Genomic DNA, 22,989 nt, shown 5'->3' with positions numbered 1-22,989 from the left:
ACTTGCTGCAGTTTGTCCCCATCCATCCCGAAGAGCAGCACGGGACTGGACACAGTGCTCCAGCTGAGGCCTCCCCAGGGCCAAGCAGAGGACAGTGACCTCCCTTTAGAGCACTAGAACAGGAAGGGGTCTCGAGAGGCCATCGAGGGGTCCCGGCAGGACCCAGCACTATCTACATCAAGGGTTCTCAATCTATGGGTCAGGACCCAAATACGGGTCGCCATTACATTTCAAAAGGGTCGCCAAGTATCTCCCCAGGTGGCTCTGCCCTCCCTCCTCCCCCTGTTTTGGAATTGCCATGGGTCACCAAGTCTTCCTGAATTGTCAAAATGCGTCCCCATCTGTTGGGAACCGCTGATCTACATCTAAACACCATCAATGTCTCACATCTGCTCCACTTGTCATTACAGCCTGAAGTGATATTTGCCAGGCCCATCCTTCTCTGTCCGCCAGGGGGCGCTACTCCTGGCCAGCAGCATTAAGCTGATCCCTCAGGCTATGTCTACACGGCCGGTTTTTTGTGGATGAGGATATGCAAATCGCGTTCTCATTTGCATATCTTCTTCCGATCCTTTTTGCAGAAGACGTTTTTGCGATAAAAAGCCCCGTGTAGATGGGGCCACTTGTCGAGGAAAAACCCTTTTTCGCAAGATCCCTTATTCCTCCAAAAATGAGGTTCACAGGATCTTGCGAAAAACGGGTTTTTTCTGACAAATGGCCCCGTCTCCATGGGGCTCTTTATCGCAAAAACGTCTTCCGCAAAAAGGATCGGAAGAGGATATGCAAACGAGAGCGCTATTTGCATATCCTCTTCCACAAAAATCCCACCGTGGAGCCGTAGCCTCAGGAGGGTGACACCAGAGCGTGACAGACCTCTTCCCCCTCCCACCTCGCCTGCCCCCTGGTGGCCCGGTAAGAGCCCCGGGTGTAAAAGAGAAGCTTACGAGGAGGGAGTGATTAGCACCTGGCCCGTCGAAGGCATTGCTGAGTCCATCATTGTGGTCGCCGTGGAAGAACGCCAGGCGGATGTCGGCAGGGCCGTCCAGCACCTCCCCGAACACCAAGGCAGAGACGTTGCTCCAGAGCTCGAAAGCTGCCTTCACCGCCAGCCGCACCTGGTGCCGGGGCAGGTACCAGGGCCAGTTCACGATCCGGTAGGTCAGGTGCCGCTTGTACCACTTTCCACCTGGAAGAAGAGAGGTTTTAATGACTCCCTCCATCAGGCTTCCCATGCACAGACCTCTCTGCACCTTCCTTAGGATGGTTGGGATCAGTATCCCCACTTTACAGATGGGAAAACTGAGGCACAGAGAAGAGAAGTGAAGTGATCTGCTCGAGTTACAGCCAGGCACAGAAGCAAGGTATCCTGTCCCCTGACCCAGCTTCCCATCCAAAGAACTACCTCCTCTAAACAGGGCACTGAGGAATCCTAGAGATCCTGATCTCAGGTACAACAGAGTTAATCTGGAGTAGGTCCCTTTAATGGAGTGACTGGTTTCACATTGGTGCCAATGAAATCAGAATCCAGCCCCGATGACCCAGGTCAACACACCTCCTCCCATTCACACACTGGGCAAGATTCAGATCTCAGCAGCAAGAGGGTGAATCTGGATTAATTCCAGTGACTTGAATGGATTTACACCAGTAAAATTGACAGCACAATTTGGCCCACTGAGCAGCAAGGATCTCCATGCCTCCCACCCCCAAAGATTCGGACAAAGGCACAATCATGGACAATGCAAAGATCCAACTCTTGGGCAGCGTATGGGGGGGGGGGTCTGAAATGTGTCACGGCAGCCAGTGCGCTGGCACTTGTGTAACATGCTTTTAACCCACAGAGCCAACCGCGCTTTCCAAAGCAGTCAAGGATCATTGCCTGGCCCCTTTACAAATGGGGAAACTGAGGCAAGGAGTGGTTCCCGCCTCTGCCCTAGTCTATCAGATAGGGTCCTCTCCCGGTCACCTGGACTTCTTCGCCTCTGTGGAGTTGATCTTTTGTCCCTTGATAGGTGCTTGGATTATAAACTCTTTGTGGCAGAGACCGTCCTTTCATTTTACGCCTGCGCAGAGCCCTGCAATGTGGGGTCCTGATTCCAGAGCAAGACCTGCCTGTCAAGGACTCTCCCTTGCTCAATGAAAATTGGTTTATGAATATGCATAACTCAAAGACACTTTATGCAAAACGGATGATGTAACATGTCATTTTAAATGCTGTGATCTTCTGAATCTGTATATTCGCTTGCTGTGCACATATCTTTCTTGTCTGTGAAGTTAGAAATACAAAGTGGAAACCTGTTTTATTAGTCCAGGTAGTCTAACAAAAGCCACAAGGGAGAATTTAGGAACTTAATGGCTTGGTGATCAAGTCAATGACCTGGGAATGGTTTTGTTTTTCCAGTGAGCCCAAATTGTAGTTGGTCCTGAAAGGACAGCTGGCCAGGAACCCATTTTGGATCTGGTACTTTTCCACTCAAGATGAGAAAAGTCTGAACCGAACACAAAGAATTCCTGCCTTGGGCAAGAGGGTTATAAAGGGGGGAACCAAACAATAGTGAGAGTTGCCAGACGCCAGGAGACCCCCCCACTTACCACCCAAGATGCCTCTGGAAACATCTAAAACAGGAAAAACCAGAGTTGTTTTGTATCAGCACCGCCAGCTGCACAAACCAGAATCTCAGGGGAGGGGGGAACTGCATTGCAGCCGGGAGGGGGTGGGGGAGGATGATCCTGCTGGGTTCAGATTTCCATGAGGACAAAGTGCCTGATGTTTGTCCATTTCTGTGAACATTCCTCCGCCCCCACGCGGAATTTCAACCTTTGTTTTTCTAGAGGTTTTTTCTAATAAAGTAGAAACTGTGCTAAGTAAACACAACTAGGACCAGATCCCTGGTGTAAACTAGACTGGAGCTGCATTGAGTTACAGCAGCTGAGAATCGGGTCCAAAGAGACCTATGTGAACGCTGTTCTCCTTGCCCTAGTACAGCCCTCGGGTGGAGGGGGTTGAAAGAGCTAAAACATTCTGCAGCTTCAAACTTGCATTTTGCCAGCACCAAGAGGACCAGGAACTTCAGAAGTTTTGTATTAATCCAGCAGGAGCCGCAAGTCCTGGGCTTGGTGGCCTAGCAGATAAAGGTACAAAACACTCCAAAGGCCGGAAGGCAAAGCTAGACAAATTCCGACCAGAATTAAGCATCCATTTTCATCCGTAAGGAGAATTAACCCCTAGAACATCTTACCCAGGTTCGCAGGGAATTTCTCCATCGAAGGCAAGTTTGAAAGTAAAATGGGGTGTTTTTTTCTCAGGGATCTGTGCTAGGAATGATTCTGGAGCAGGTGGCCAGCCTAGGGAACCAGAAGGGTCCTTTCTGGCCTTAGAATCGATGCGCATGTTCTAAATGCGGCCCCACGAATCGGTTCTATTACAGAACACTTTATGTCGCCCATTGCAATGCAGTTTCCAAGCGATTTAGCGGCATCCGCTGCCGGCGCGCCTCTCTCCAGCCCCGACTGCTGTAGTACCCGAGCACCTCACAGTATATTGACCCACAATGCCCCCATGAGGGAAAGCAGTGCCATCAACATCATTTTGTCAACAGGGAAGAGACACTGAGAGGCTAAGTGACTGGCCCAAGGTCACACAGGCAGGCTGTGGGTGGGTCGGGAATTCCACCCAGGTCTCCCAAATTCTAGGCTAGTGCCCTAACCACTAGGCCATCCTCCCTCTCAGAGGATCAGTGTAGCACCATTTAGTAAATGGATTGGTGAACACCAGTGAACATGGGCGATGGGTGAAAGCCGAGCTGGGGAAGGCAAGCCCCAGGCCTACCCCCTCCACTTCCATCCGAGGCCCCGACCCTGGAGTCAAGTCCCGCCCACCCCTAATCTGATCCTTCCTGGCCACATGTGGGGCTGAAGCCGCAATGCCGCAGCCCTCCCTCGTGGCTGGGGAAGCTGGGCCTTCCCCGGCCTACGTTATTGGCTGCCCTTGTCCACGAACCCTCGTTGTGCTGAGAGCAGGGCTCATGACTTCCAAACAGCCGAGGAGGGCCACACTCATACCTGCAAAAGGCAAAGGAGGAGAAGCCTTTTCTGTCAGCTGCGAAGAAGAGAAAGAACGAAATTCCTGCTTCCACACATGATTTGCGGAAGGACCAAGGGGCCAGCATTAATCACCAGCTGGATGCAGTACATGGGAACTGCACGTTTGGAAATGCTCCACATAACTGTGCCTGGTGGGGCACCACCCCGGAGAATTTCTGCACCTCTCCTAAAGCCCCCCATAAGGACACACGGCTCTGTGGCGCAGGGAGCAATGGCAGAAAAGCTGAGACAGACCCAAGGCACTGTACACCTGGTAAGAAGTGCCAAACACTGAGGGCAAAGAGTTTTCAAATTGCAAAATTTAAAGATATTTTGGCATTAGAAAAGGTTCAGAAAAGAGCAACTAAAATGATGAGGGGTTTCAAATGGGTCCCGTATGAGGAGAGGCTAAAGAGATTGGGACTTTTCAGAAAGTTTAGAAAAGAGGAGACTGAGGGGGGGATATGATAGAGGTCTATAAAATCATGAGTGGTGTGGAGAGGGTGAATAAAGAAAAGTTATTTATTAGTTCCCATAATAGAAGAACTAGAGGACACCAAATGAAATTAATGGGTAGCAGGTTTAAAACTAATAAAAGAAAGTTCTTCTTCACACCGCACATAGTCAACCTGTGGAACTCCTTGCCAGAGGAGGCTGTGAAGGCTAGGACTATAACAGAGTTTTAAAAAGAGCTAGATAAATTCATGGAGGTTAGGTCCATAAAAGGCTATTAGCCGGGGGGGGGGGGGGGGAGAAGGGTAGTAAGGAATAGTGCCCCGGCCTCTGTTTGTCAACGGTTGGAGAAGGATGGCAGGAGACAAATTGCTTGATCATTGTCTTCGGTCCACCCCCTCTGGGGCACCTGGCACTGGCCACTGTCAGCAGACAGGATACTGGGCTAGATGGACCTTTGGTCTGACTCAGTATGGCCATTCTTATGTTCTAAACCCCAAAGTGGCCTTTTCTGGGCCTTCTGTGGCCGGCACCACTCTGGCTGAGACCAGACACGAGGCCTGACTCGGATGGTACGGGAGCCCAACACGCACCTCTGGGTAACCTTTTCAGAGAAACTTTCAAGAGACAGGGTCAGGGAATTTACAGGCTGAGGGGAGGGGGAAGGTCAGGGAAAGAAACTCACAAAAAACCTAAATGAGAGACCTTTGCAGCATTAGGCTGTCTCTGCCTCAGTCACAGCCACAGAAATTCCCTTGGTGGAACTGCTCATAATGTATCCTGGTACATAGGGACCCAGAGCCTCAGAGGTACTTTAGACCCCTAATTCCCAGAGGATGCAGGCACCAAGCTCCCTTTGCAGAGCTGGGCCTTGAACCCCTCAGATTTTAAATCCAGACTTAACCCTTGCCCTGCGGTGTTCACGAGCCATCGTTGCAACACGCGAGAACCAGAAAACCTAACTGACTCAACACCACCAAAACTCCCCGATTCCCTTCCCCAGGAGCATCCGCCGTGCCAAGGGACTGAGCGGGACAAAGTGTGCGCTGGGACTAGCCCCAGGGTTGGGCTGCGAGGGGAGCCAGTTTAAAAACCAGCTTTGTGCACTGGGACTAAGCTGGGACTTAGGCAGGGAAGGGCATTTGCGTTTTACAGGGCTAGGGCTCCATTCGCCAGGGGCTGCACCTCGTGTCTTCCTCGGCTCCCGTCCAAAGGCAGCGTGAGGTGCGGGCAGCCCAGCAGAGAGGGGCGGCGTTTTACCCTCCCCAGATCAGTGCTGGGCAATGACTAACGGGTCGCTGGCATTTACCCGGAGAGTGTCTCTCTTTAGAATTCCGAGTCCAGCTGATCACTGAATGGGGAAGCAGCCAGTTCAGGCTGCGGTGGAGGATTGCCTCTCTCCTCTCTCAGCATCAGCCCCTTCGAATGGGGCAGACTCCAGGCACAGCGCTGAGGCCCCCACTTGCTCCTAGACGCTGCAGGCAGGACTCGGATCTCCTCTGGGCTGGTGTGAATCAGGAGCAACTCCAGCCAAGTGTGTAAGTTCCAGTGGAGTATGTTTAGAGTCTGGGAAGAGCCAGCTGAAAACTAGAGGGTGTGAATTAGGGATGTTAAATATCAGTTAACTGAATCATCAATTAACCCCATGAATTGTTATCAGCTACTCGACTATTCTATAGTCTGTGGGGGGCAGTGCCAGCAGCCAAACTATTCTATAGTCTCCCGCTTCACTCTCAAGGAGGCCCCTGCCACTCAGCGCTGCTGCCTCTGTATCAGAGGCAGCAGCACAGGGTGCCAGCTGGGAGCTGGTCTGCGAGGGGAGCTGGCCCACAAGGGGTGGGGCTCAGGGCTGGGGTGGGGAGGTTTAGGAGGGAGTTAGGGTGCTGGAGCAGGCTCAGGGATGGGGCTCTGGGTTGGGGTGTGGGGTCTGGGAGGGAGTTCGGGACTTAGAGCTTGGGAGGGGGTTCGGGGCTGAAGCAGGAGATTGAGGTCTGGGGCAGCTCCCGTTTGGTGGTGGGGAACAGGTGGCTCTGTGCAGCCTGCGCTGCCCCGCACTCACCTGCGGCTCCCATTGGCTGCAATTCCTGGCCAATGGGAGTTATGGGGGCGGAGCCTCCAAGTGAGGGCTGGGTGGGGACAGAGCTTCCTGGAGCTCGCAGCAATGCAGCTCCAGCCAGAGAGCTGCCTCCCTCATCCGCCAGGAAGGGCTGGCCCTGAATATGGGCCTTCCAGGCTGTAGCCCAAAGCCCCCCAGCCCTAACGCCCCTTTTTTAATCCAGCCCTTCAGCTGGGGCTGAGGAAGAGCATCTTCCCCCCCCCAGCACAGCAACTCCCTGCTGGCCCTCCTGGGGACAGAGAAGAACAGCTTCCCCCCAGACATAGCAGCTCCAGGAAGCTCAGCTCCTGCTGAGTCCACAGGAGCCCTCCTCTTCTGCAGCCCCAGCACAGAGCTACCAGGGGAGAAGGACCAGCACACTCCTCCGGGCCCAGCAGGGAGTTGCCATAGCTGGGAAGAAGAGCCTCTCCCTCGGCCTTCACAGCTCCATGCGCAGCAGCTCTGAGCCCTTGTCCCGCGCTTATTAGACAGCTGGTAGCTGCGCAATTTAGAGGGACCCCTGCCCAACACTGTCTGTACAGCACCGAGCACACAGGGGCCGGTCCATGAGGGGAACTGTTTTTTAAACTTGTTCCCCTTGCAGACCAGCTCCCACCTGGCACCCTGCACTGCTGCCTCTGATAAAGAGGCAGCAGCCCCTGTCTAGGGCCGGGTCTGAGCTCCTGGACCCGGCGTGAGCCAGACCTGAGTCAGGCTGCCTGCCCACCTGGTTCCTAATACACTTTAAATGCAGAGGCGCAGCAGTGGTAGCAGAGCGGAGTGGCAGGGGACTCCTCGGGAGTGGGGCTAGAGTGCACTGGCTGCCGTCCCCGTTCCCGGGAACTATAGACTAATCGACTAACCGGTAAGAATTCATGAGGTTTCTCGACTATTCAATTAACAGATATTTAACATCCCTGTTTTAAACAATGCTTGTGCCGGGTTCAACTCAACGCTGGCTCATCCATTAATCTCCCCAGGGCCGGAACCGACAGAGAGCGTTTTCCAAACCTTCCTTCTCACTAACAAGCCTGGAGCCCAGTTACACAATTTTAACTGGGGGCAGTTTCTTTCCTTGATGTTGATCAGAGATGTTATGTTACAATGGGTGCAATGATACTTCGAAAATGGGCAAATGTCCGTCACAGGGAGAAAAGATCATTCTTTTTTCATGCCCCCTCTTGTCCAAGCCTAAAACTACTGCAGCGCAACCAGCAAAAGAACCAAATAGAAGATACATCCAACTCCTCCAGCCCAGGCTAGAGCATGGATGAGTAGTTTAAAACAGACTTAGCAGGACATGCAGAGATGCTCTGGAATCAACAACATAATTTCGGGGTTGCTAGACCTGGTCGCAAAATGTCCGAGAGAAGAGTTTTCTATTGGAAAATGCAGCTTTTGTCAAAATGAAAAGGTTTCAAGGGACCACGCCAATATCAAAAAGGAAAATGTCAGAGCAAATCGGTACGGTCTCTCATTTTGATAAAGTCAGAACGTTGCATTTCGATAAAATGCCTGTTTCATTTCAGATTTATCACATCACAGACATTTTTACTGCACTAAATATGCCGTTTACTATTATAATATATAAACTATTTATTATATTTTACATGTAATACTTTTAATTACAGGATAATGGTTTGTCCTTACTAACACAAAGTGCTTCAACATCAGCAAAACGGAACAATTCAATGCTCCCAAACAGAAACTGTTTGGAATTTTTGTTCCATGAGGAAGTCTGGCTTTTCTTTATGATCCAGGACAAGGAAAATAAAAAGGACGTAAATTTCGCAATTTCTCATGGAACAGAAAATGCAATATCCACTCGGCTCTAATTGCTGCAGAGGTGACCTTGGGCAAAAGAATGGCTAAAACCCAGCAAAAGGACCAATCTTCAGGCATTTTCTAGGAACAATCCATCCTAGGCAGCAGCAGGACAAAGGAACCTATCAGGTCTTCTCCAACTCAGTGCTGGGGGCTCTGGGAATCAAGCCACAAGAGCCCAGGTTTTATTGGCCAGCAGCTGAATGACTTCACTCAGCCAATGAAAATCACGGTGAACTGTGAAAGCGCCTACCTTGCTGTGCATAGCGCTTCCCGCGCCTCGCCTTGGCTCGCCGGCCGGAGAGCAGGGCCCGCACCCGCTCAGCCCAGGCAGTGTGGCTGTCTGCGTCGCTCACGCCGCACCGCGGCAGGCTCATCTGGCGGGCCGTGGAAGCATCCAGCACCCCGCTGAGTGGCAGGTGGGTCACCCACTGGAACTCCCTGGGAAACAAGGAGCCACATCAGAGCAAGCAATGATCAAGCAACGTGGTCGCAAGACCGGGAGCCGCCCAGCCCTCGATCACTGGATCCCACAGAAGAGCCACTGGCATTGGTGCATTATGGGAAATGATGGTGCTCTACACCCGTGGTGTCCAACATGCTGGCCACTAGCCACATGTGGCTATTTGAGTGTGGCTAGTTGGCTTGAATAATGTGGCCAGGACTGGTTGGACACCAGGGTGCGGCAAGACTACATTCCTCTTTCGAAAGAGGAATGTAAATGAAGGAAATAGAAAATGCAAATGAAGCACAGATTTACAAATCTCCCGCTTCATTTACATAATCACATCCGATCGCTTTTTCAAAAAAGGTTTTTTAGAAAAAAAAGCAGTCTAGACGCAGTTCTTTCGGAAAAAAAACACCTTTTTCGAAAGAACCCGTATTCCTGAAAAAATTAGGTTTACAGGGTCTTTTTTCGAAAGAACCGCGTCTATACTGCTTTAAAAAAAAAACCTCTCTCAAAAAAGTGATCGGTTGCAATCACGCAAATGAAGCATGAGATTTGTAAATCTGCACTTCATTTGCATTTTCGATTTCCTTCATTTACATTCCTCTTTTGAAAGAGGCATGTCGTTTCAATGCACCCCAGGGCTCTACACCTATAGAGTCAGATCGCAGTCCCACTGAGTCCTATGGCAACATTCGCATTGTACTGACAACAGCGCTTGTCATCCTCAGGTCTGAAAGCAGTTTCTAGTCCTGTTTGCCTCTGCGGCACAGATGGGGAAACTGAGGCACAAAGCAGGGCCATTACTTATCTACGGCCACCCAGCAGCAGAGTCTCCAGTAGAACCCAGGCCACCCTGGCTCCCAGGCCTGTGGCTCTAACCATGGCACCACGCCGCCTGCTGTGTTAACGTGCAGTGTTGTCTTCAAGTCATCATTGTCAAGTCCTAAGTTGAGTCTCAAGTCTTAATTTAAAAAATGTCAAGTCACTTTTGTACAAGCCATCCATATCGGCATTTTCGGACAATTTTTTCACCAAGTCAATTTAACAAAATTAGCAAGTTTCAAGTCGAGTCTCAAGTCACACACAACGAACCCGAGTCAAGTCTCAAGTCGAGTCAGCAGGGCGACGTAAGTCGGACTTGAGTTCAAGTCGTGGGACTCAAGTCAACAACTCGGCTAAGGTGAGCTGGTGCTTCCTGGTTCAGTTTGCCACAGGCAGGTAGCCACATCCAACTCCTAGTGGAGAGGTGAGATACTCGGTTGGGTCTGGCTGGCAGGCTTAGCCGGGGAGGCCCAGGCCTGAAGGGACTTTGATTGGACTGGGACAGGCATTGCAGTCAGTGCAGTAGCCTCGGTACGCACCAGGGTCTCTGAGATCAGGGTGGCTGGAAGAGGCGTTTCACACACGGACCCCTCCCATATGACAAAGGATTGTGTAGCCCTGTCCCACATAGGGGGATCAGGCCCAGGCAAATAAAACCAGCTTCCTCTGGCATTCCCGGGTGCCACACCTTTATTGCTGCCAGACTGGCTCCTAGGACTGCAGCCAGAGGTCAGTACAGCGTTTGCACTGGCTGTTGGTGGCCATGTGAGGCCCTGGGGCATTAATCAGTTAACTGAAGTCCCAAGGGGAGCGCAGGTGGCCACCTCTCCTTCCATCGCAATAGATCTTTCTGGCCTTGGACTGTAAGGATTCTCTGTGCCAGCGCAGGAGAGAATGGAGACAGTGTGGCCTAGTGCACACAGCACCTAACGAGACCTCAGGAAACCTGGTTCTATTCCTGGCTCTACAACGGTGTCCTTGTGCCTCAGTTTCCCCACCTGCAAAATGGGGATGATAGAACTGCCCTCCTTTGTAAAATGCTTTGAGATCTGTCTCCTCATGAAAAGTGCCAGATGGGAACCAGGTAGTGTTATTGTAACTGTGGCCGCCATCCAATGTGACCTCTAATTTTTTCCATCTAGGTGTGGCATAAATTTGGTCATGTGCACCAAGGCACGTGCAGCATCAATAGACACACATGCTGCCGGCTGTGGGTGCTCTGCTAATCAGCCAGGCGGTGTTTGACTCTCTCCTGGGTGGCTGCCCAAGCGCTCAGCTTACAGGGAACACAGCTGTCATCCCAGACACTCAGAAAACCCTCCAGCCAGCCAGGAACTTGCAGCATGACTGCAGCTCTTATTCTAACCAGGACACCAGGCCATAAAAGGCAAACAAATCAGCACAGATCCAGGGCTGAATACTAGTGCATCGCTGCTGGGAGCTGGGCACGAGGCTGAGTAATTTAAAGCAACCGGCTGCCCTGGTGTCTGCCCAGAGCGCAGGAAAAGACCTTTTCTGTTCAGGACTCTAAGGCCGGGTGCAGCTCACACAACCCAGAGGCCAGGGTTCCATGGGATTCCTGCTTCGCTGCATTTGACATTTCTACACAGCCATCTGGATTGGTTCTTACCTCACTGCCTCCTTGAACCGTGCAGACCTGGGGCCGCTAGCAGCCAGCTCGGCGAAGTAGCCGTACTTCTCAAGGAACGTCTGTCACCAGGGGAAACCCGGAAGAGAGAAAACTAAGTTGTAGCAGAAGCACAACTGAAAAAAAGAAAAGCCTGGGAATATGCATAGTTGTTCAACTGCACTAGGGATGAACTGTTTGGCTGTGTCTAAACTACATGGCTCCATCGATGGAGCCATGTAGATGAGGGTTGTAGGCAAAGGGAAATGAAGCCGCGATTTAAATAATTGCGGATTCATTTAAATTTACATGGCTGCCGCGCTGAGCCGACAAACAGCTGATCAGCTGTTTGTCCGCTCAGCGCGCTAGTCTGGACGCTCCTGCGCCGACCTGAAAGCCCTTTACTGACCTCCCCGTTATGCCTCGTAGGATGAGGTTTACCGGGGAGGTCGATAAAGGGCTTTCATGTCGGCAGGGGAGCGGCCAGACTAGCGCGCTGAGCTGACAAACAGCTGATCAGCTGTTTGTCGGCTCAGCGTGGCAGCCATGTAAATTTAAATGAAGCCGCGATTATTTAAATCGTGGCTTCATTTCCCTTTGCCAAACAAACAAATCTACATGGCTCTGTCGACGGAGCCATGTAGTTTAGACATACCCTTTGTGTCTGGAAATAGTGCAGAAAAACCAGACCCAGTTGGGAGCACACAAGGTCCTAGAGGCTGCTTACTGTAATCTTAGTGGGGATAGAACTGAGCTCTTCCTGCCCCAAAAGCATCAAGCACTACCGCTTGAGCTAAAAGGGACTCTTCTTTCCCTGCCAGCAGTATAAGCCTTATGACATTATTGGCCAATTCTGATTCCAGCCAGCAGAGGGTGGTCACGTCTAACAGGTGCAAGCCTTCACCACTAGATCTGGGTTCCTTTCCCAACTCTGCCACAGACTCCCCGGGTGACCTTGGACATGTCACTTAGCCCACATTTTAGCAGCATGGCGGTGTTGATTAGTGTGTGAATTTTGTGGACCCACTCGGAGGTTTAAGGCCTGCCACTGGCCCTCAGGTAAATGGAGCTGGAGCGCCCTGCGCTGTGGTGGTGAGAGCCACATGCGCAGACAGAAAGTTTCCAATTATTGTTCTTAGGTGAATGGCTCTCAATTCACTAGCTCTGAATCTGCGCCTCGCTGATCGAACCGGGTAACCCTGCTGTGGGAACCGGTCTTGGCAAGCCCGTTCCCTGACACAGGCGCAGCCTGCTACAAGGAGAGCACACGTCTGACAACGCCAGCCTCTAGCCAAGACTCGGCAGAGACCTGCAGAGCCCCTGGGGGCTGTTCCGTTCCATTGCTGCTCTCCCTGGCACTCCCAGCGCCTTATCAGCATTCCTGGGATAAACACCCCCCAGCAGACAGATTCCATCACAGAGCCCTGCCAGAGACTGCTCTCTGATCCGAAAAGCCATCACCTTTCTGATTGTGCTATACAACCCCATTGTAGCCAGCACATAAAAAAGTTAAGAGACCCAAGGTGGGGGAGGTAATATCTTTTATTGGCCCAGCTTAAGTAGAATTTGGTGAGAGAGACAAACTCCGAGAAGAGGGAGCTCTGTGTGTAGCTGGGAAACTTCTCTCTCAGCACCAGAAGTTGGTCCAATAAAGGCGATTTCCTCACCCACCCTGTCTCTCTAGCTTCCTGGGAGGGACACCCAGCTACAACACAGCAGGCCAAAAAATACGTCTACCCCGCCCTCCACCTTTTAACTCCCGTGCCTTTGTACTTGCTGCTGTAGAGATGAATTTAGAAGATCACCAGCGATTCAGAAGGCACTTGCTGGTATTCGCATTTCAGAGTGTTTCACTGTGCAAAAATGTGCTACCCAGCACACGTGGGAAGCCGACTTCCCTGATACAAAACGCTGAGTTGTATTACAATATTGCTTTGTCACAGCATCTTTTTTAATCGGAGCAAATCCTTGGGAAATGTTAAAAGGAATACTTGATTTTAAAAACACCTCATGCTTTAAGTGCGTTTCCATGGGCATGTTTTAGTAAGACCTCACATTCTTAAAATGAGAGGCCAAAATCTCATTTATTTTTCTATACAAAGGGCTCATCTCTAGTTGAAAGTTCACTCTGATTTTGGGAATGTAAAGCTATTCTGAACCAACCGTGTGTGTCAGCCAAGTCTGCAGATGCGAAGAGTGAGGGGGGATTTGATAGCAGCCTTCAACTTCCTGAAGGGAGGTTCCAAAGAGGATGGAGAGAGGCTGTTCTCAGTAGTGACAGATGGCAGAACAAGGAGCAATGGTCTCAAGTTGTGGTGGGAGAGGTCCAGGTTGGATATTAGGAAAAACTATTTCACTAGGAGGGTGGTGAAGCACTGGAATGGGTTACCTAGGGAAGTAGTGGAGTCTCCATCCCTAGAGGTGTTTAAGTCTCGGCTTGACAAAGCCCTGGCCGGGTTGATTTAGTTGGAATTGGTCCTGCGGAGAGCAGGGGACTGGACTTGATGACCTTCTGAGGCCTCTTCCAGCTCTTGGTTCTATGATTTGTCTGCACTAGAAAGTATAAAGGACAGCTGTGACAACACTTTAACGCAGCAGCGTGGCCACGTAGGTAAACCACTTACTTGAGGGGAGTAGCTAACTGTTGCCACGGTCACACTGCTACTTTACAGAGTTGTCACTTGCTGCGCTTGGGGGGTGTTTTTTCACACCCCTGAGCCAGAAAGTTGCAGTGCAGTTCAGCACCAGTGTAGACCAAAGTCTCATGCTGTTTGTGAAAGGCTCATCCATAGGAAGAGTTATTCTGGAATTGCAACTCCCGATTAGCTGTCTGGATGCTCTTAACCCAGAGTAAGTCCTGGTCTACACTAGGACTTTATTTCTAAATAACCCCCCTTAGGTCGAATTAAGAAGCTGAGCATCCACATGACGCTGCTTATTTTGAAATCTGTACTCCTGTTTTCCTCAAGGAATAAAGCTAATTTCGAAATAACGGTAGTGTGGACACTCCAATGCCGCTATTTCCAAATAACCACTCCCCAGAGACATTCAAACTAATGACTCCCCAGGGATGACTGGGGCTCTCAGTCAAGGTAGCATGTCCACATTAAGGTAGCCTGCCTCGGACTCATTTCAAGGCTTCCCTGTAGTGTGGACACACCATTTCAAAATAGCTATTTTGGGAGTTATTAAATCCATTTGAGTTCCCTTGAAATAGTTTCCTGTTCTGAATCAGCTTAATTCACAGAGGGTACATCTACACTGCAACGCTATTTCGGGATACCGGCGTATCCCAAAATATCTATCCAGTGTCTTAACAGCAAGCCCGTTATTTTGGGCTCGCTATTCCAATGTCCCTGTAAATCTCATTCTACTAGGAGTAAGGGACGTTTCAGAATAGTGGGTTATTTCGAAATAATGGCGAGATAAGCTATTTGGAAAAAGCATCAAACTAAGATACACAATTTGCATAGCTCAAATTGCTTTTCTTATTTCAAGTTACAGTGCAGCATAGACACACCCAAAGTGGGGTTAATCAGGAATACCTATGCTGCTTTAATATGACATCACATCCAATCTGAATTAGCTGCCCAGTATAGACAAGCCCTTAAAACTTTCTGGACTTCATTCAGCTTTAAAAATGAAACTAGTCCCTTTCATTTCAGGCCAGTTTCTCTTGCCAGCTCTCATGGGATGCCATATTCGGGTTGCAGGCACAGCAGGGGCATGTCTGATCCATTAGTGTTCCGGGTAGCGATCTGATCAGTTGCACGGGCCCTGGGTACAGAGTGATTATTCACTGTGGTGGGGTAACATTAACCCCTGCACAGAGAGCTAGTGAATAGAGCCCGGCAAATCTGCAGATTCCCACAGACCTTTTTTGCAGATTGGATGGGGAGACAAATGTTGTATCCGTGCAGGGCTCTCGTAGGAAGTGGATGTACAGGTCTCATGCTGGCCCTCCACGGAGGGGGGGGGGGGAATCCCTATGGCTCTGCATGGTGATGATCAGACATTGAAGAAAACAAGGACCTTGGGTCCTTCAAAGATATTTAGGCACCTAATTCCCTTGAAACCAATGGAAGTAGGTGCCTTAATATCACTGAGGATCGGGGCCAAAGTTCCTGCATCAGAGCCCTTTGACTAGAACAGTGGAACCAAGAGCCCTGACTCTCTGCCGCCTCTGCACTATCCAATAGGCAACACAGCCTCTTGATCTGTGGCAGCTCTGAAAAGTAAACCTGCCCCCAAGCATACTAATGGGGGGGGGGGTTATCATGTAACATGAGCTAACCAAGAGGCTTACATCTCATTAGCACCATCGTTAAACATTATTCTGCAAAGCTAGAAGCCAGCATTCAAAGACTTGCAATGCTAGGAAAGGGCCAGGCCCACCCACCCCTCATCCCATGCTGAAGGGGAAATGCAATTTTCCATGCCATATAAAAAGCAGCAGGAAATGAACAGCTGAGCATGAAAGGACAATAGACCCAGCACTCCCTCTGCCCTGGGGAATGGAGCAAAACAAGAGAGAAATTCTTCTGGCTGCTTGGAAGCCAGAGCTGCTGGCAGAAGGCAGCAAGCACCCCCAGCAGGGCAGGACAGGGCAGGAGGGACTTACTATGCACGGGGCTAAGGATGCTGTGGGGGAGGGGATTCAAGTGGTGAAAGTGATGTGTATTATGCATTTTGCAGGCAGGGAAACTGAGGCAGGGAACCAAAATGGCACAGCCTCACTATGCCTCTATTCTTTATCTGTGCCATGCTGCCCGGCCCCACAAGGGGGCTGCAAAGGTAAATACACCAGAAAGCATGAGGCACTGAGGTCCAGACCCACAAAGGTATAAAGGCACCTAATGGCCATTGAGATCAATGGAAGCTTGGTACCTAAGACCTTTGAGGAGCTGGGACTTAGGCAGTACGACAATGGAGGCCTGATAAGCCCGGGCGGCAGGTGTAAGAGGCAGGGGAAGGCAATGCCTTCCCAAACTGTCCAGTGGGTCCAGCCCACACTCCACCCCAGTCCCCTTCAGTGCGGCTCCCCCCGACTCCTGGGACTGCCGCTCACCCTCCGAGGCTGGTCTCTGGCTGTCTAAAAATGGGGTTTAGGGAGAAGCAAAGACATCTCACAGAAGTCTGTCCGTTTCCCACTCTCCCAAGCTGCATGCTTGATCTCTTGGAGTGAGCCTATCCTCCCCCCTGACTCCAAACTGCCCCCAGAGAAACAAGACTTCAAGTGTAGCCCTCGTTTCCTCCATCCCTGAAAAGGCCCAGGGCAGGGACCTCCCACACCAAGTTCAACAGACATTGGCTAAACCAACGCCCTGCTTTCCTCTTCCCCCCATCCCACCCCGCCTAGGAAACCCCCTTGTTGAGTCCTTCCTGCGTGTCCCTGGCAGCCTATTCTCACTCGAAATGAGCCAATAGACACGGAAGGACAAAGGCTCTGCCGGAACAGAGCTAGAAAGTGGAAGCCGTGTACAATCTGGCTGCGTGCAGTAAGCCAGGGGTGGGGAACCTAAGGCAGATCCAGCCCCCGAGGCTCAGGGCTCCCCCACTGCTGTTTGCCCGCATGGCTGGAGACCACAAAATCTACTGGCCCAGGCCCCCACAGGCTGTGGCGTGCGAGGGGGATGTGGGGAGTGTCTTTCCGCTTCTCAGTCAGGGGGCCATGTCAATGTGGATTTGTGAGGGGGGGTTGCTTCTCACTTGTATGCGTCCCCCCCCACACTGATTTTTCTGGGTCAGCGGCCCCCGACCCAAGAAAAGGTTCCCCACCCCGCCCTTCATACTTTGTGTGCTTGATCTGCCTTTACAGGGCAGGATCTGAAGGGTCAATCGTCAGCTGATGTAAACTGAGCAACGATTTCAATGGAACAGATCTTTGGCAGCAGCCCGCCAGCCTGGCCCCTTGGCTTCCCACTTGTTTGGAAAGCATCAAGCAGAGCAGAGGTGGTCCAGGGACACTAACATGAACCAGAACATCTCGTTAAAAGCATTAACACACGCAGCCACCCCGAGGAGGTTAAAATGTGCAAAGTTTCAGACCTTGGTTGTTTTCCACTGAGGAATCCATGGGATTCTTCTCCGCTGTTCTATTGCACATCAACATGAACTAGAATTTCCCCTGTGATTGCGAACCGGGGGACTCCCACTTCCTTTCATCTTCTGGCCCCACACTCGGGCTACTGAACACTCCACCCCACTCAGCATGCACCCTGGAAAGATAGCTGCCACGGTGACTGAAGACAATCTCAGCTTTGCGCTGCCTGCAACGACCGCCGTGGGACTGAGCCTGGATTCGCCACATGGCGACCCATCGCATTCACACCCAGGAGAGGCAGACGTTACTGCGATGCAGGTGAAATCAGAAGATCCGAGGAACTTTGCCTGCAAGGAGAACGAGGCTCTGACCCTACAAACACCCAAATACCTGACAAACCAGTTTGCACTTGCTGCTCCTTTAAAAAACACCAATGTTTTAGGGAGCGGGAGGTGTTTTAAGGACAGGGTGAGGAACCTCAGGCCTGGGGACTAGATCCGGGCCCCCAGGCTCAGGGCTCCCCCCAGCATTGGGGAGCCTGCACTGGTGCTCCAGTTCCCCTGCCATCCCCCCAGGGGACTGGAGCACACACAGTCTACTAGCCTGGGTTCCCCTAAGCTCTGGAGTGCAAGGGGAATGTGGGGACAGTCTTTCTCCTTCTCAGTCAGTGAGGGGAGGTTGTTGTTTTTTGTTTTTTCTTTGCTTCTCACTTGCGTTCGGCCCCTGACTGATGTTTCTGTGGGTCAGTGTCCCACAAGCCAAACAATGTTCCCCGCCCCTGTTTTAAAGGGATCTCAAGAGAGGGGAAAAAGTTGAGGCCATCACCACTTATCAATAGAAAAGTCAGTAAAGAGAAATCCGACTGGTCCCAGAAGCTTCCAAACATCTGACTCCAGGGTGTTACTCTCTGGAACAAGCAATGGCTGTTTCATGAACCCGCTGTCAAGAAAGTCTTGATTGCTCACATCTGTGACTCCAGGAACTTCATAGCAATGATTCACAAGGAGGTAGGTGTTGAAATCTTTGAACTGTGTGACACGGGGGTGCTATCGCTAGCTGTGTTTCGCAGCTCCAATCTACTGTGCCTTTTATTCCTCCTTAGATTAAAGGATCAATAAAATGATGACCAGTACGCCTTACAGGAAATTGACTAATTACCACTGTCTCCACCCCTGTGCTACTTTTCCTCTCGTTAAGGCAGGAAATAAACTCGTGCCAAATTGAAAATTATTCCAGCAGTGGAATCGTTTCCAACATTTTAATTTAAATCTCTCACAAAGTTGGGGGGTCACTCTTAATAGAAATACGGTAACCCCTACAGAGCTGGGTCCTACTGAATGAGGCTCTGCATACACAGAGGGAGAGATTGTCCCTATCCCAAAGATTTCAGCCTATGTCTATCAGCACGTCTACACGACAGCAGCTACAAGAGGACAGCTACGGCACTACAGCCAGACTGCCATGGCGCAGACACTTCCAACAGTGACCAAAGGGGTTTTTCTATTAGTATAGTTAATCCATGCTCAGAAGCGGTCGCTAGTTTATTCTTTCACCAGCCTAGTTGTGTCCACCCCATGAGTTAGGCTGACCTAGCCACAGGAGTCCAGGTGAGAAATTTAATTTTTAAATGGAGAGCAGGCATAAGTAAATTGAGCATGGAAAGTCCGTGGCCAAGCTGAGAGTGTAAACAAATCAATCCAAGACCAGTGCTTTCCCCATTTATTCTAGTCTAGCTAGGTTCCTCTATCACACTCATCGTCTGAACATTAGGGTTGGCAGAATTCGAGTTTCACTTCCTCATTATTTCAACAGATGCAATCAATGTTTATTGCAAGCATTTTTTCTCAATTTAAATGATCGCTGCTGTGCAAAATGACGCACTCCTCCCTCCGTTTTATCAAAACAAACATTCACAGTTGCAGGAAATTATGGGGGGGAACTGACAACAGAGCAGGTCTGACAATAGTTATTTAAGGACAGAAGAGGCTGAGATTCTAAATATTAAAGCTTTGTAGCTCTCAAATCACAAACTGTCAACATCACCTGTCCAAAGGGAGAAAGCAAAATAGTCGTAAATTAAGATCAAATTAGTTTTCAAGCAGCATTTTTTCTTTGTTTGCCTACCTGGAAATGTTTTATTATCCAAACATTTTTCCTCCATATGTGTGTATGCTGAAACTGATATTTATTGACATGTGCCAATAAAACCTAATCCTGGCTCTGATGAAAAGCCAATGATGTAGCCAAGGAGATGCATGGTTCAATAAAGTAGAACATATTTAATTTCGGTGACTGCAATATCCTCTGCTTCTTGCTGTAGTAGGAGTATGTAGTTACCCCTCCCCACTAGAGTGGAGTTTAAATGATTAAAAAACAATTGCAATTCATTGTAAGATTAAAGAAATATTCATGATTAATCACAGGTTTAAACATTAATAGGATACCAATTTAAATGTATTATCGCTATTTGGATTTTGTCTATGTTTTCTAATATGCTGATTTTAATTACAACAGAGAACACAAAGAAAATATGCCAGAAATATGCAAATGAGGCTAAGCGTGGAATATCGCCGAGCCTCATTTGTATATCTGAGCCACCATTTTTTCAGAAGAGGCTCTTGCGCAAGAAGGAGCATCTACACTGCCCCTTCTTGCGCAAGAAAAACCCTCTTGCGCAATGCTGTTACGCTGATTATTTTCAGGAATAACGGCACTGCGCAAGAGGCTTTTTCTTGCACAAGAAGGGGCAGTGTAGATGCTCCTTCTTGCACAAGAGCCTCTTCCGCAAAAATGGTGGCTCAGATATACAAATGATGCTCGGCAATATTCCACGCTTAGCCTCATTTGCATACTTCTGGCGCAAGATCGCGCCAGTGTAGACAAAGCCAAAGTGTACAGGGCTCACTTTATATTATTATTGATTACAAATATTTGCACTGTAAGAACGATAAACTAAAGAAATAGCATTTTTCAATACCCCTCGCACACATACTGTAACGCAATCTCTTCATCGGGATAGTGCAACTTTCAAAGGCAGAATTTTTTTTTTACATAACTGCACTCAAAAACAAGACAATGTAGAACGTTGGAGCATATAAATCCACTGCATCCTACTTCTTGTTCAGCTAGTCGCTAAAACTGGGGTGGGGAACCTCAGGGTTGGGGGTCAGATGCAGCCCGTGGCTGGTGCTCCAGTCCCCCACTGACCCACCGCAAGGCTGGAGCCCACAAAACCTACTAGGCTGGGCCCCCCAAGCTCTGCTGTGGGAGGGGAATGTCTTTCTCCTTTTCAGTCAGGGGCCATGTCAGCGAGGGTTTGGTTTTTTGTTTTCGTTTTTTTGCTTCTCGTGTGTGGCCCCCAACTGATTTTTCTAGGGGTCAGTACCCTCCCCCCCCCAAAAAAAGGTTCCCCACCCCTGCACTAAGACAAACAAGTTTGTTTACATTTACAGGAGATAATGCTTGGCGCTTCTACTGTCTTACAACATCACCTGAAAGTTAGAACAGACACTCACATGGCACTGTTGTAGCCAGAACTTCAAGGTGTTTAAGGTGCAAGATACACTGACAGGGATATGCCCCTTCACACCTGGACCAGCATCCAGATGACTCACTTCCATGCCGATGACTCTCATAAAAAAAAAAGTTAATTTCTGCTGATAGCATCTGAGTCAGCTCAGGACAATGAAGGTGCGTCGGCCTACACAGCTTTGCATTGTTAGCTTTCTTACAGTTCAAATACTTGTCATAAAAAATAATATAAAGTCAGCACTTACACTTGGAGTTCTGTGCTATAATTGAAATCAACAGATTAGAAACATTGAACAATAGACTACATTTTAATTGGTATTTTATTACTGTTGGATTAATCACAACTTTTAACATCTAGTTAATTTGTTTTGCACGCCTTAACTGAGACTAATTGACAGCCCGAGTTTTTAATTCCCTTTAAAGGCTGTTTGCCTTGCAGCAAATCCATGGAAGCCACATGATACCACACCGCAGAGGGACTTTGCCACTCTTAGCACAACTGGCTTAATTGCTGTGCTCTGTAATCAACAATGCGAAACCCACTCCAAGCCCATGCTGGCAAGACCAGTTTTATACACAGGGACTGAGTGGCTACATTGCAGGGGCTACTGTGCCACATGAGGGCAAATTTAAGAATAACATGGAGGATTTCTTAGCACCTATGTGCACGCCAAGAGAGTACATTCAATTTATTTTAAGGCTGACTGTGCGGGGGAGAGGAATGAAAGCCAGACCCCACGATGGTATTAGGGGAGGAGGGATAAAAAAAATTCCTAAGTAAGAAAGTTTTAACCAGGCCTTACAGTCCCTCTGTCAAGCTTTTCACTGTTTTTCTTTTCTAAACCAGGTCTGCCTTTTTCTAGTGGACTCACGTTTCCTTCATCAAGCCATAGGAATTTTGTCATGTCTTGCATTGTACACAGAGAGCCAGGTTCGGGAAAACACTTCCCCACACGCTTAACTTTACACGCGTTTCACTTTAGTTGACGCAAATAGGACCAAACCGCATACTCCACTGTTTTTAAAAAGTCCCCAAAGAGAACTGGCAAAGTTAAGCAGATGCTTAAGTGCTTTCCTGAATGAGCTAAACTCTGGCCAGTTCACTCTGCATGGGACTGGAAGCCGATTCTCCCAAATTCTAATCCGAGCTGAATCCACAGCCTCCCTTTCTCCGTGTGCATAGGCGGGCAAGAAGGGGCCAACATTCAGATATTTCACATGCAGCTTCTCCACTTTTTTTTCTTGCCACTACAGTCGTGACTAACACAAAGAAAAACAAAACCCAAGGCGGGAAGGAAAGTGATTAGCAATTTGCACTCAAATCTGTGTGCCTACTTTATACAGGTGCGCATTACTAATTCCTGTGCTTTTAACCACAAGTCTGGCCAAACTGGATGTTTTTCTTAAAGGCTCAGCTTCTGGAGTCATGGGATTGAGGATCGTTATTATTCTGATTAACACGGCCACCTGGCTGGTAGGTAACACATTTCGTCAGCAGATCTCAAAGCACTCATCTCAGCTTTCGTTTAAAAACAAAAAATAAACATCTAAAATACCTATGTTGCTGCTGGGACAGCAGTATCTGAGCAGCATGTGCCACTTTAATGTGTTAACCCTTCCAACTCTGCTGGAATGCAGTATTATTCCCATTTTACAGATGCAAAACTGAGGCACGGAGAAAGATTACATGCCCAAGGCCACAAAGGAAGTTGATGGCAGAGCAGGGATTTGAATGTGGGATTCCCAAGTCCCTGACCCTACCCATTGATCCACCCTTCCTCTTTTCTAACCCTCAGCATTGAGGGCAGACACTTCAAAATGTGGCACGCCCCCGTTAAGGCTCAAAACCCAGATGGAATGAAAAGAATTCACTATTCGTTTTCTTTTTACATCTAATGGCTTGATGCCAACCTCACAATCTGAGGAGCTGGACTGGAGCAGCTGGGGTTGGCAGTACTGTTAATCACCTTTGGGGGGAGGAAAGGAAAGAGCTTCTCCCCAGTCGTGTAGGTTGACATTTAAACCAGGATCCTGCATGATTTTATGCATATGCTTAACTTAAA

At 49.4% G+C, this 22,989-nt stretch overlaps 1 protein-coding gene across 2 annotated transcripts in view; it reads right to left on the bottom strand.

Moving 5' to 3' along the window:
- Nucleotides 1-22,989, bottom strand: part of MMP28 (matrix metallopeptidase 28) — a 36,677-nt gene that overhangs the window by 11,865 nt on the left and 1,823 nt on the right. Inside the window, exons 2-4 of one of the 2 annotated variants that reach the window (XM_075904928.2) lie at nucleotides 11,356-11,435; nucleotides 8,706-8,893; nucleotides 965-1,186 (exon numbers count right to left, since the gene is read on the bottom strand). In XM_075904928.2, coding sequence (XP_075761043.2) covers nucleotides 965-1,186; nucleotides 8,706-8,893; nucleotides 11,356-11,435 — 490 coding nt within the window. Of the gene's footprint in view, nucleotides 1-964; nucleotides 1,187-8,705; nucleotides 8,894-11,355; nucleotides 11,490-22,989 lie in introns of both variants that reach the window. The other variant, XM_075904929.2, reaches the window with a different exon arrangement.

The sequence above is a fragment of the Pelodiscus sinensis genome, chromosome 21, assembly GCF_052426305.1.
Source record: "Pelodiscus sinensis isolate ZL-2025 chromosome 21, ASM5242630v1, whole genome shotgun sequence".
Classification (NCBI taxonomy): domain Eukaryota; kingdom Metazoa; phylum Chordata; order Testudines; family Trionychidae; genus Pelodiscus; species Pelodiscus sinensis.
Note: the sequence above shows the minus strand (reverse complement) of the source record. Positions and strands in the feature narration are given on the sequence as shown.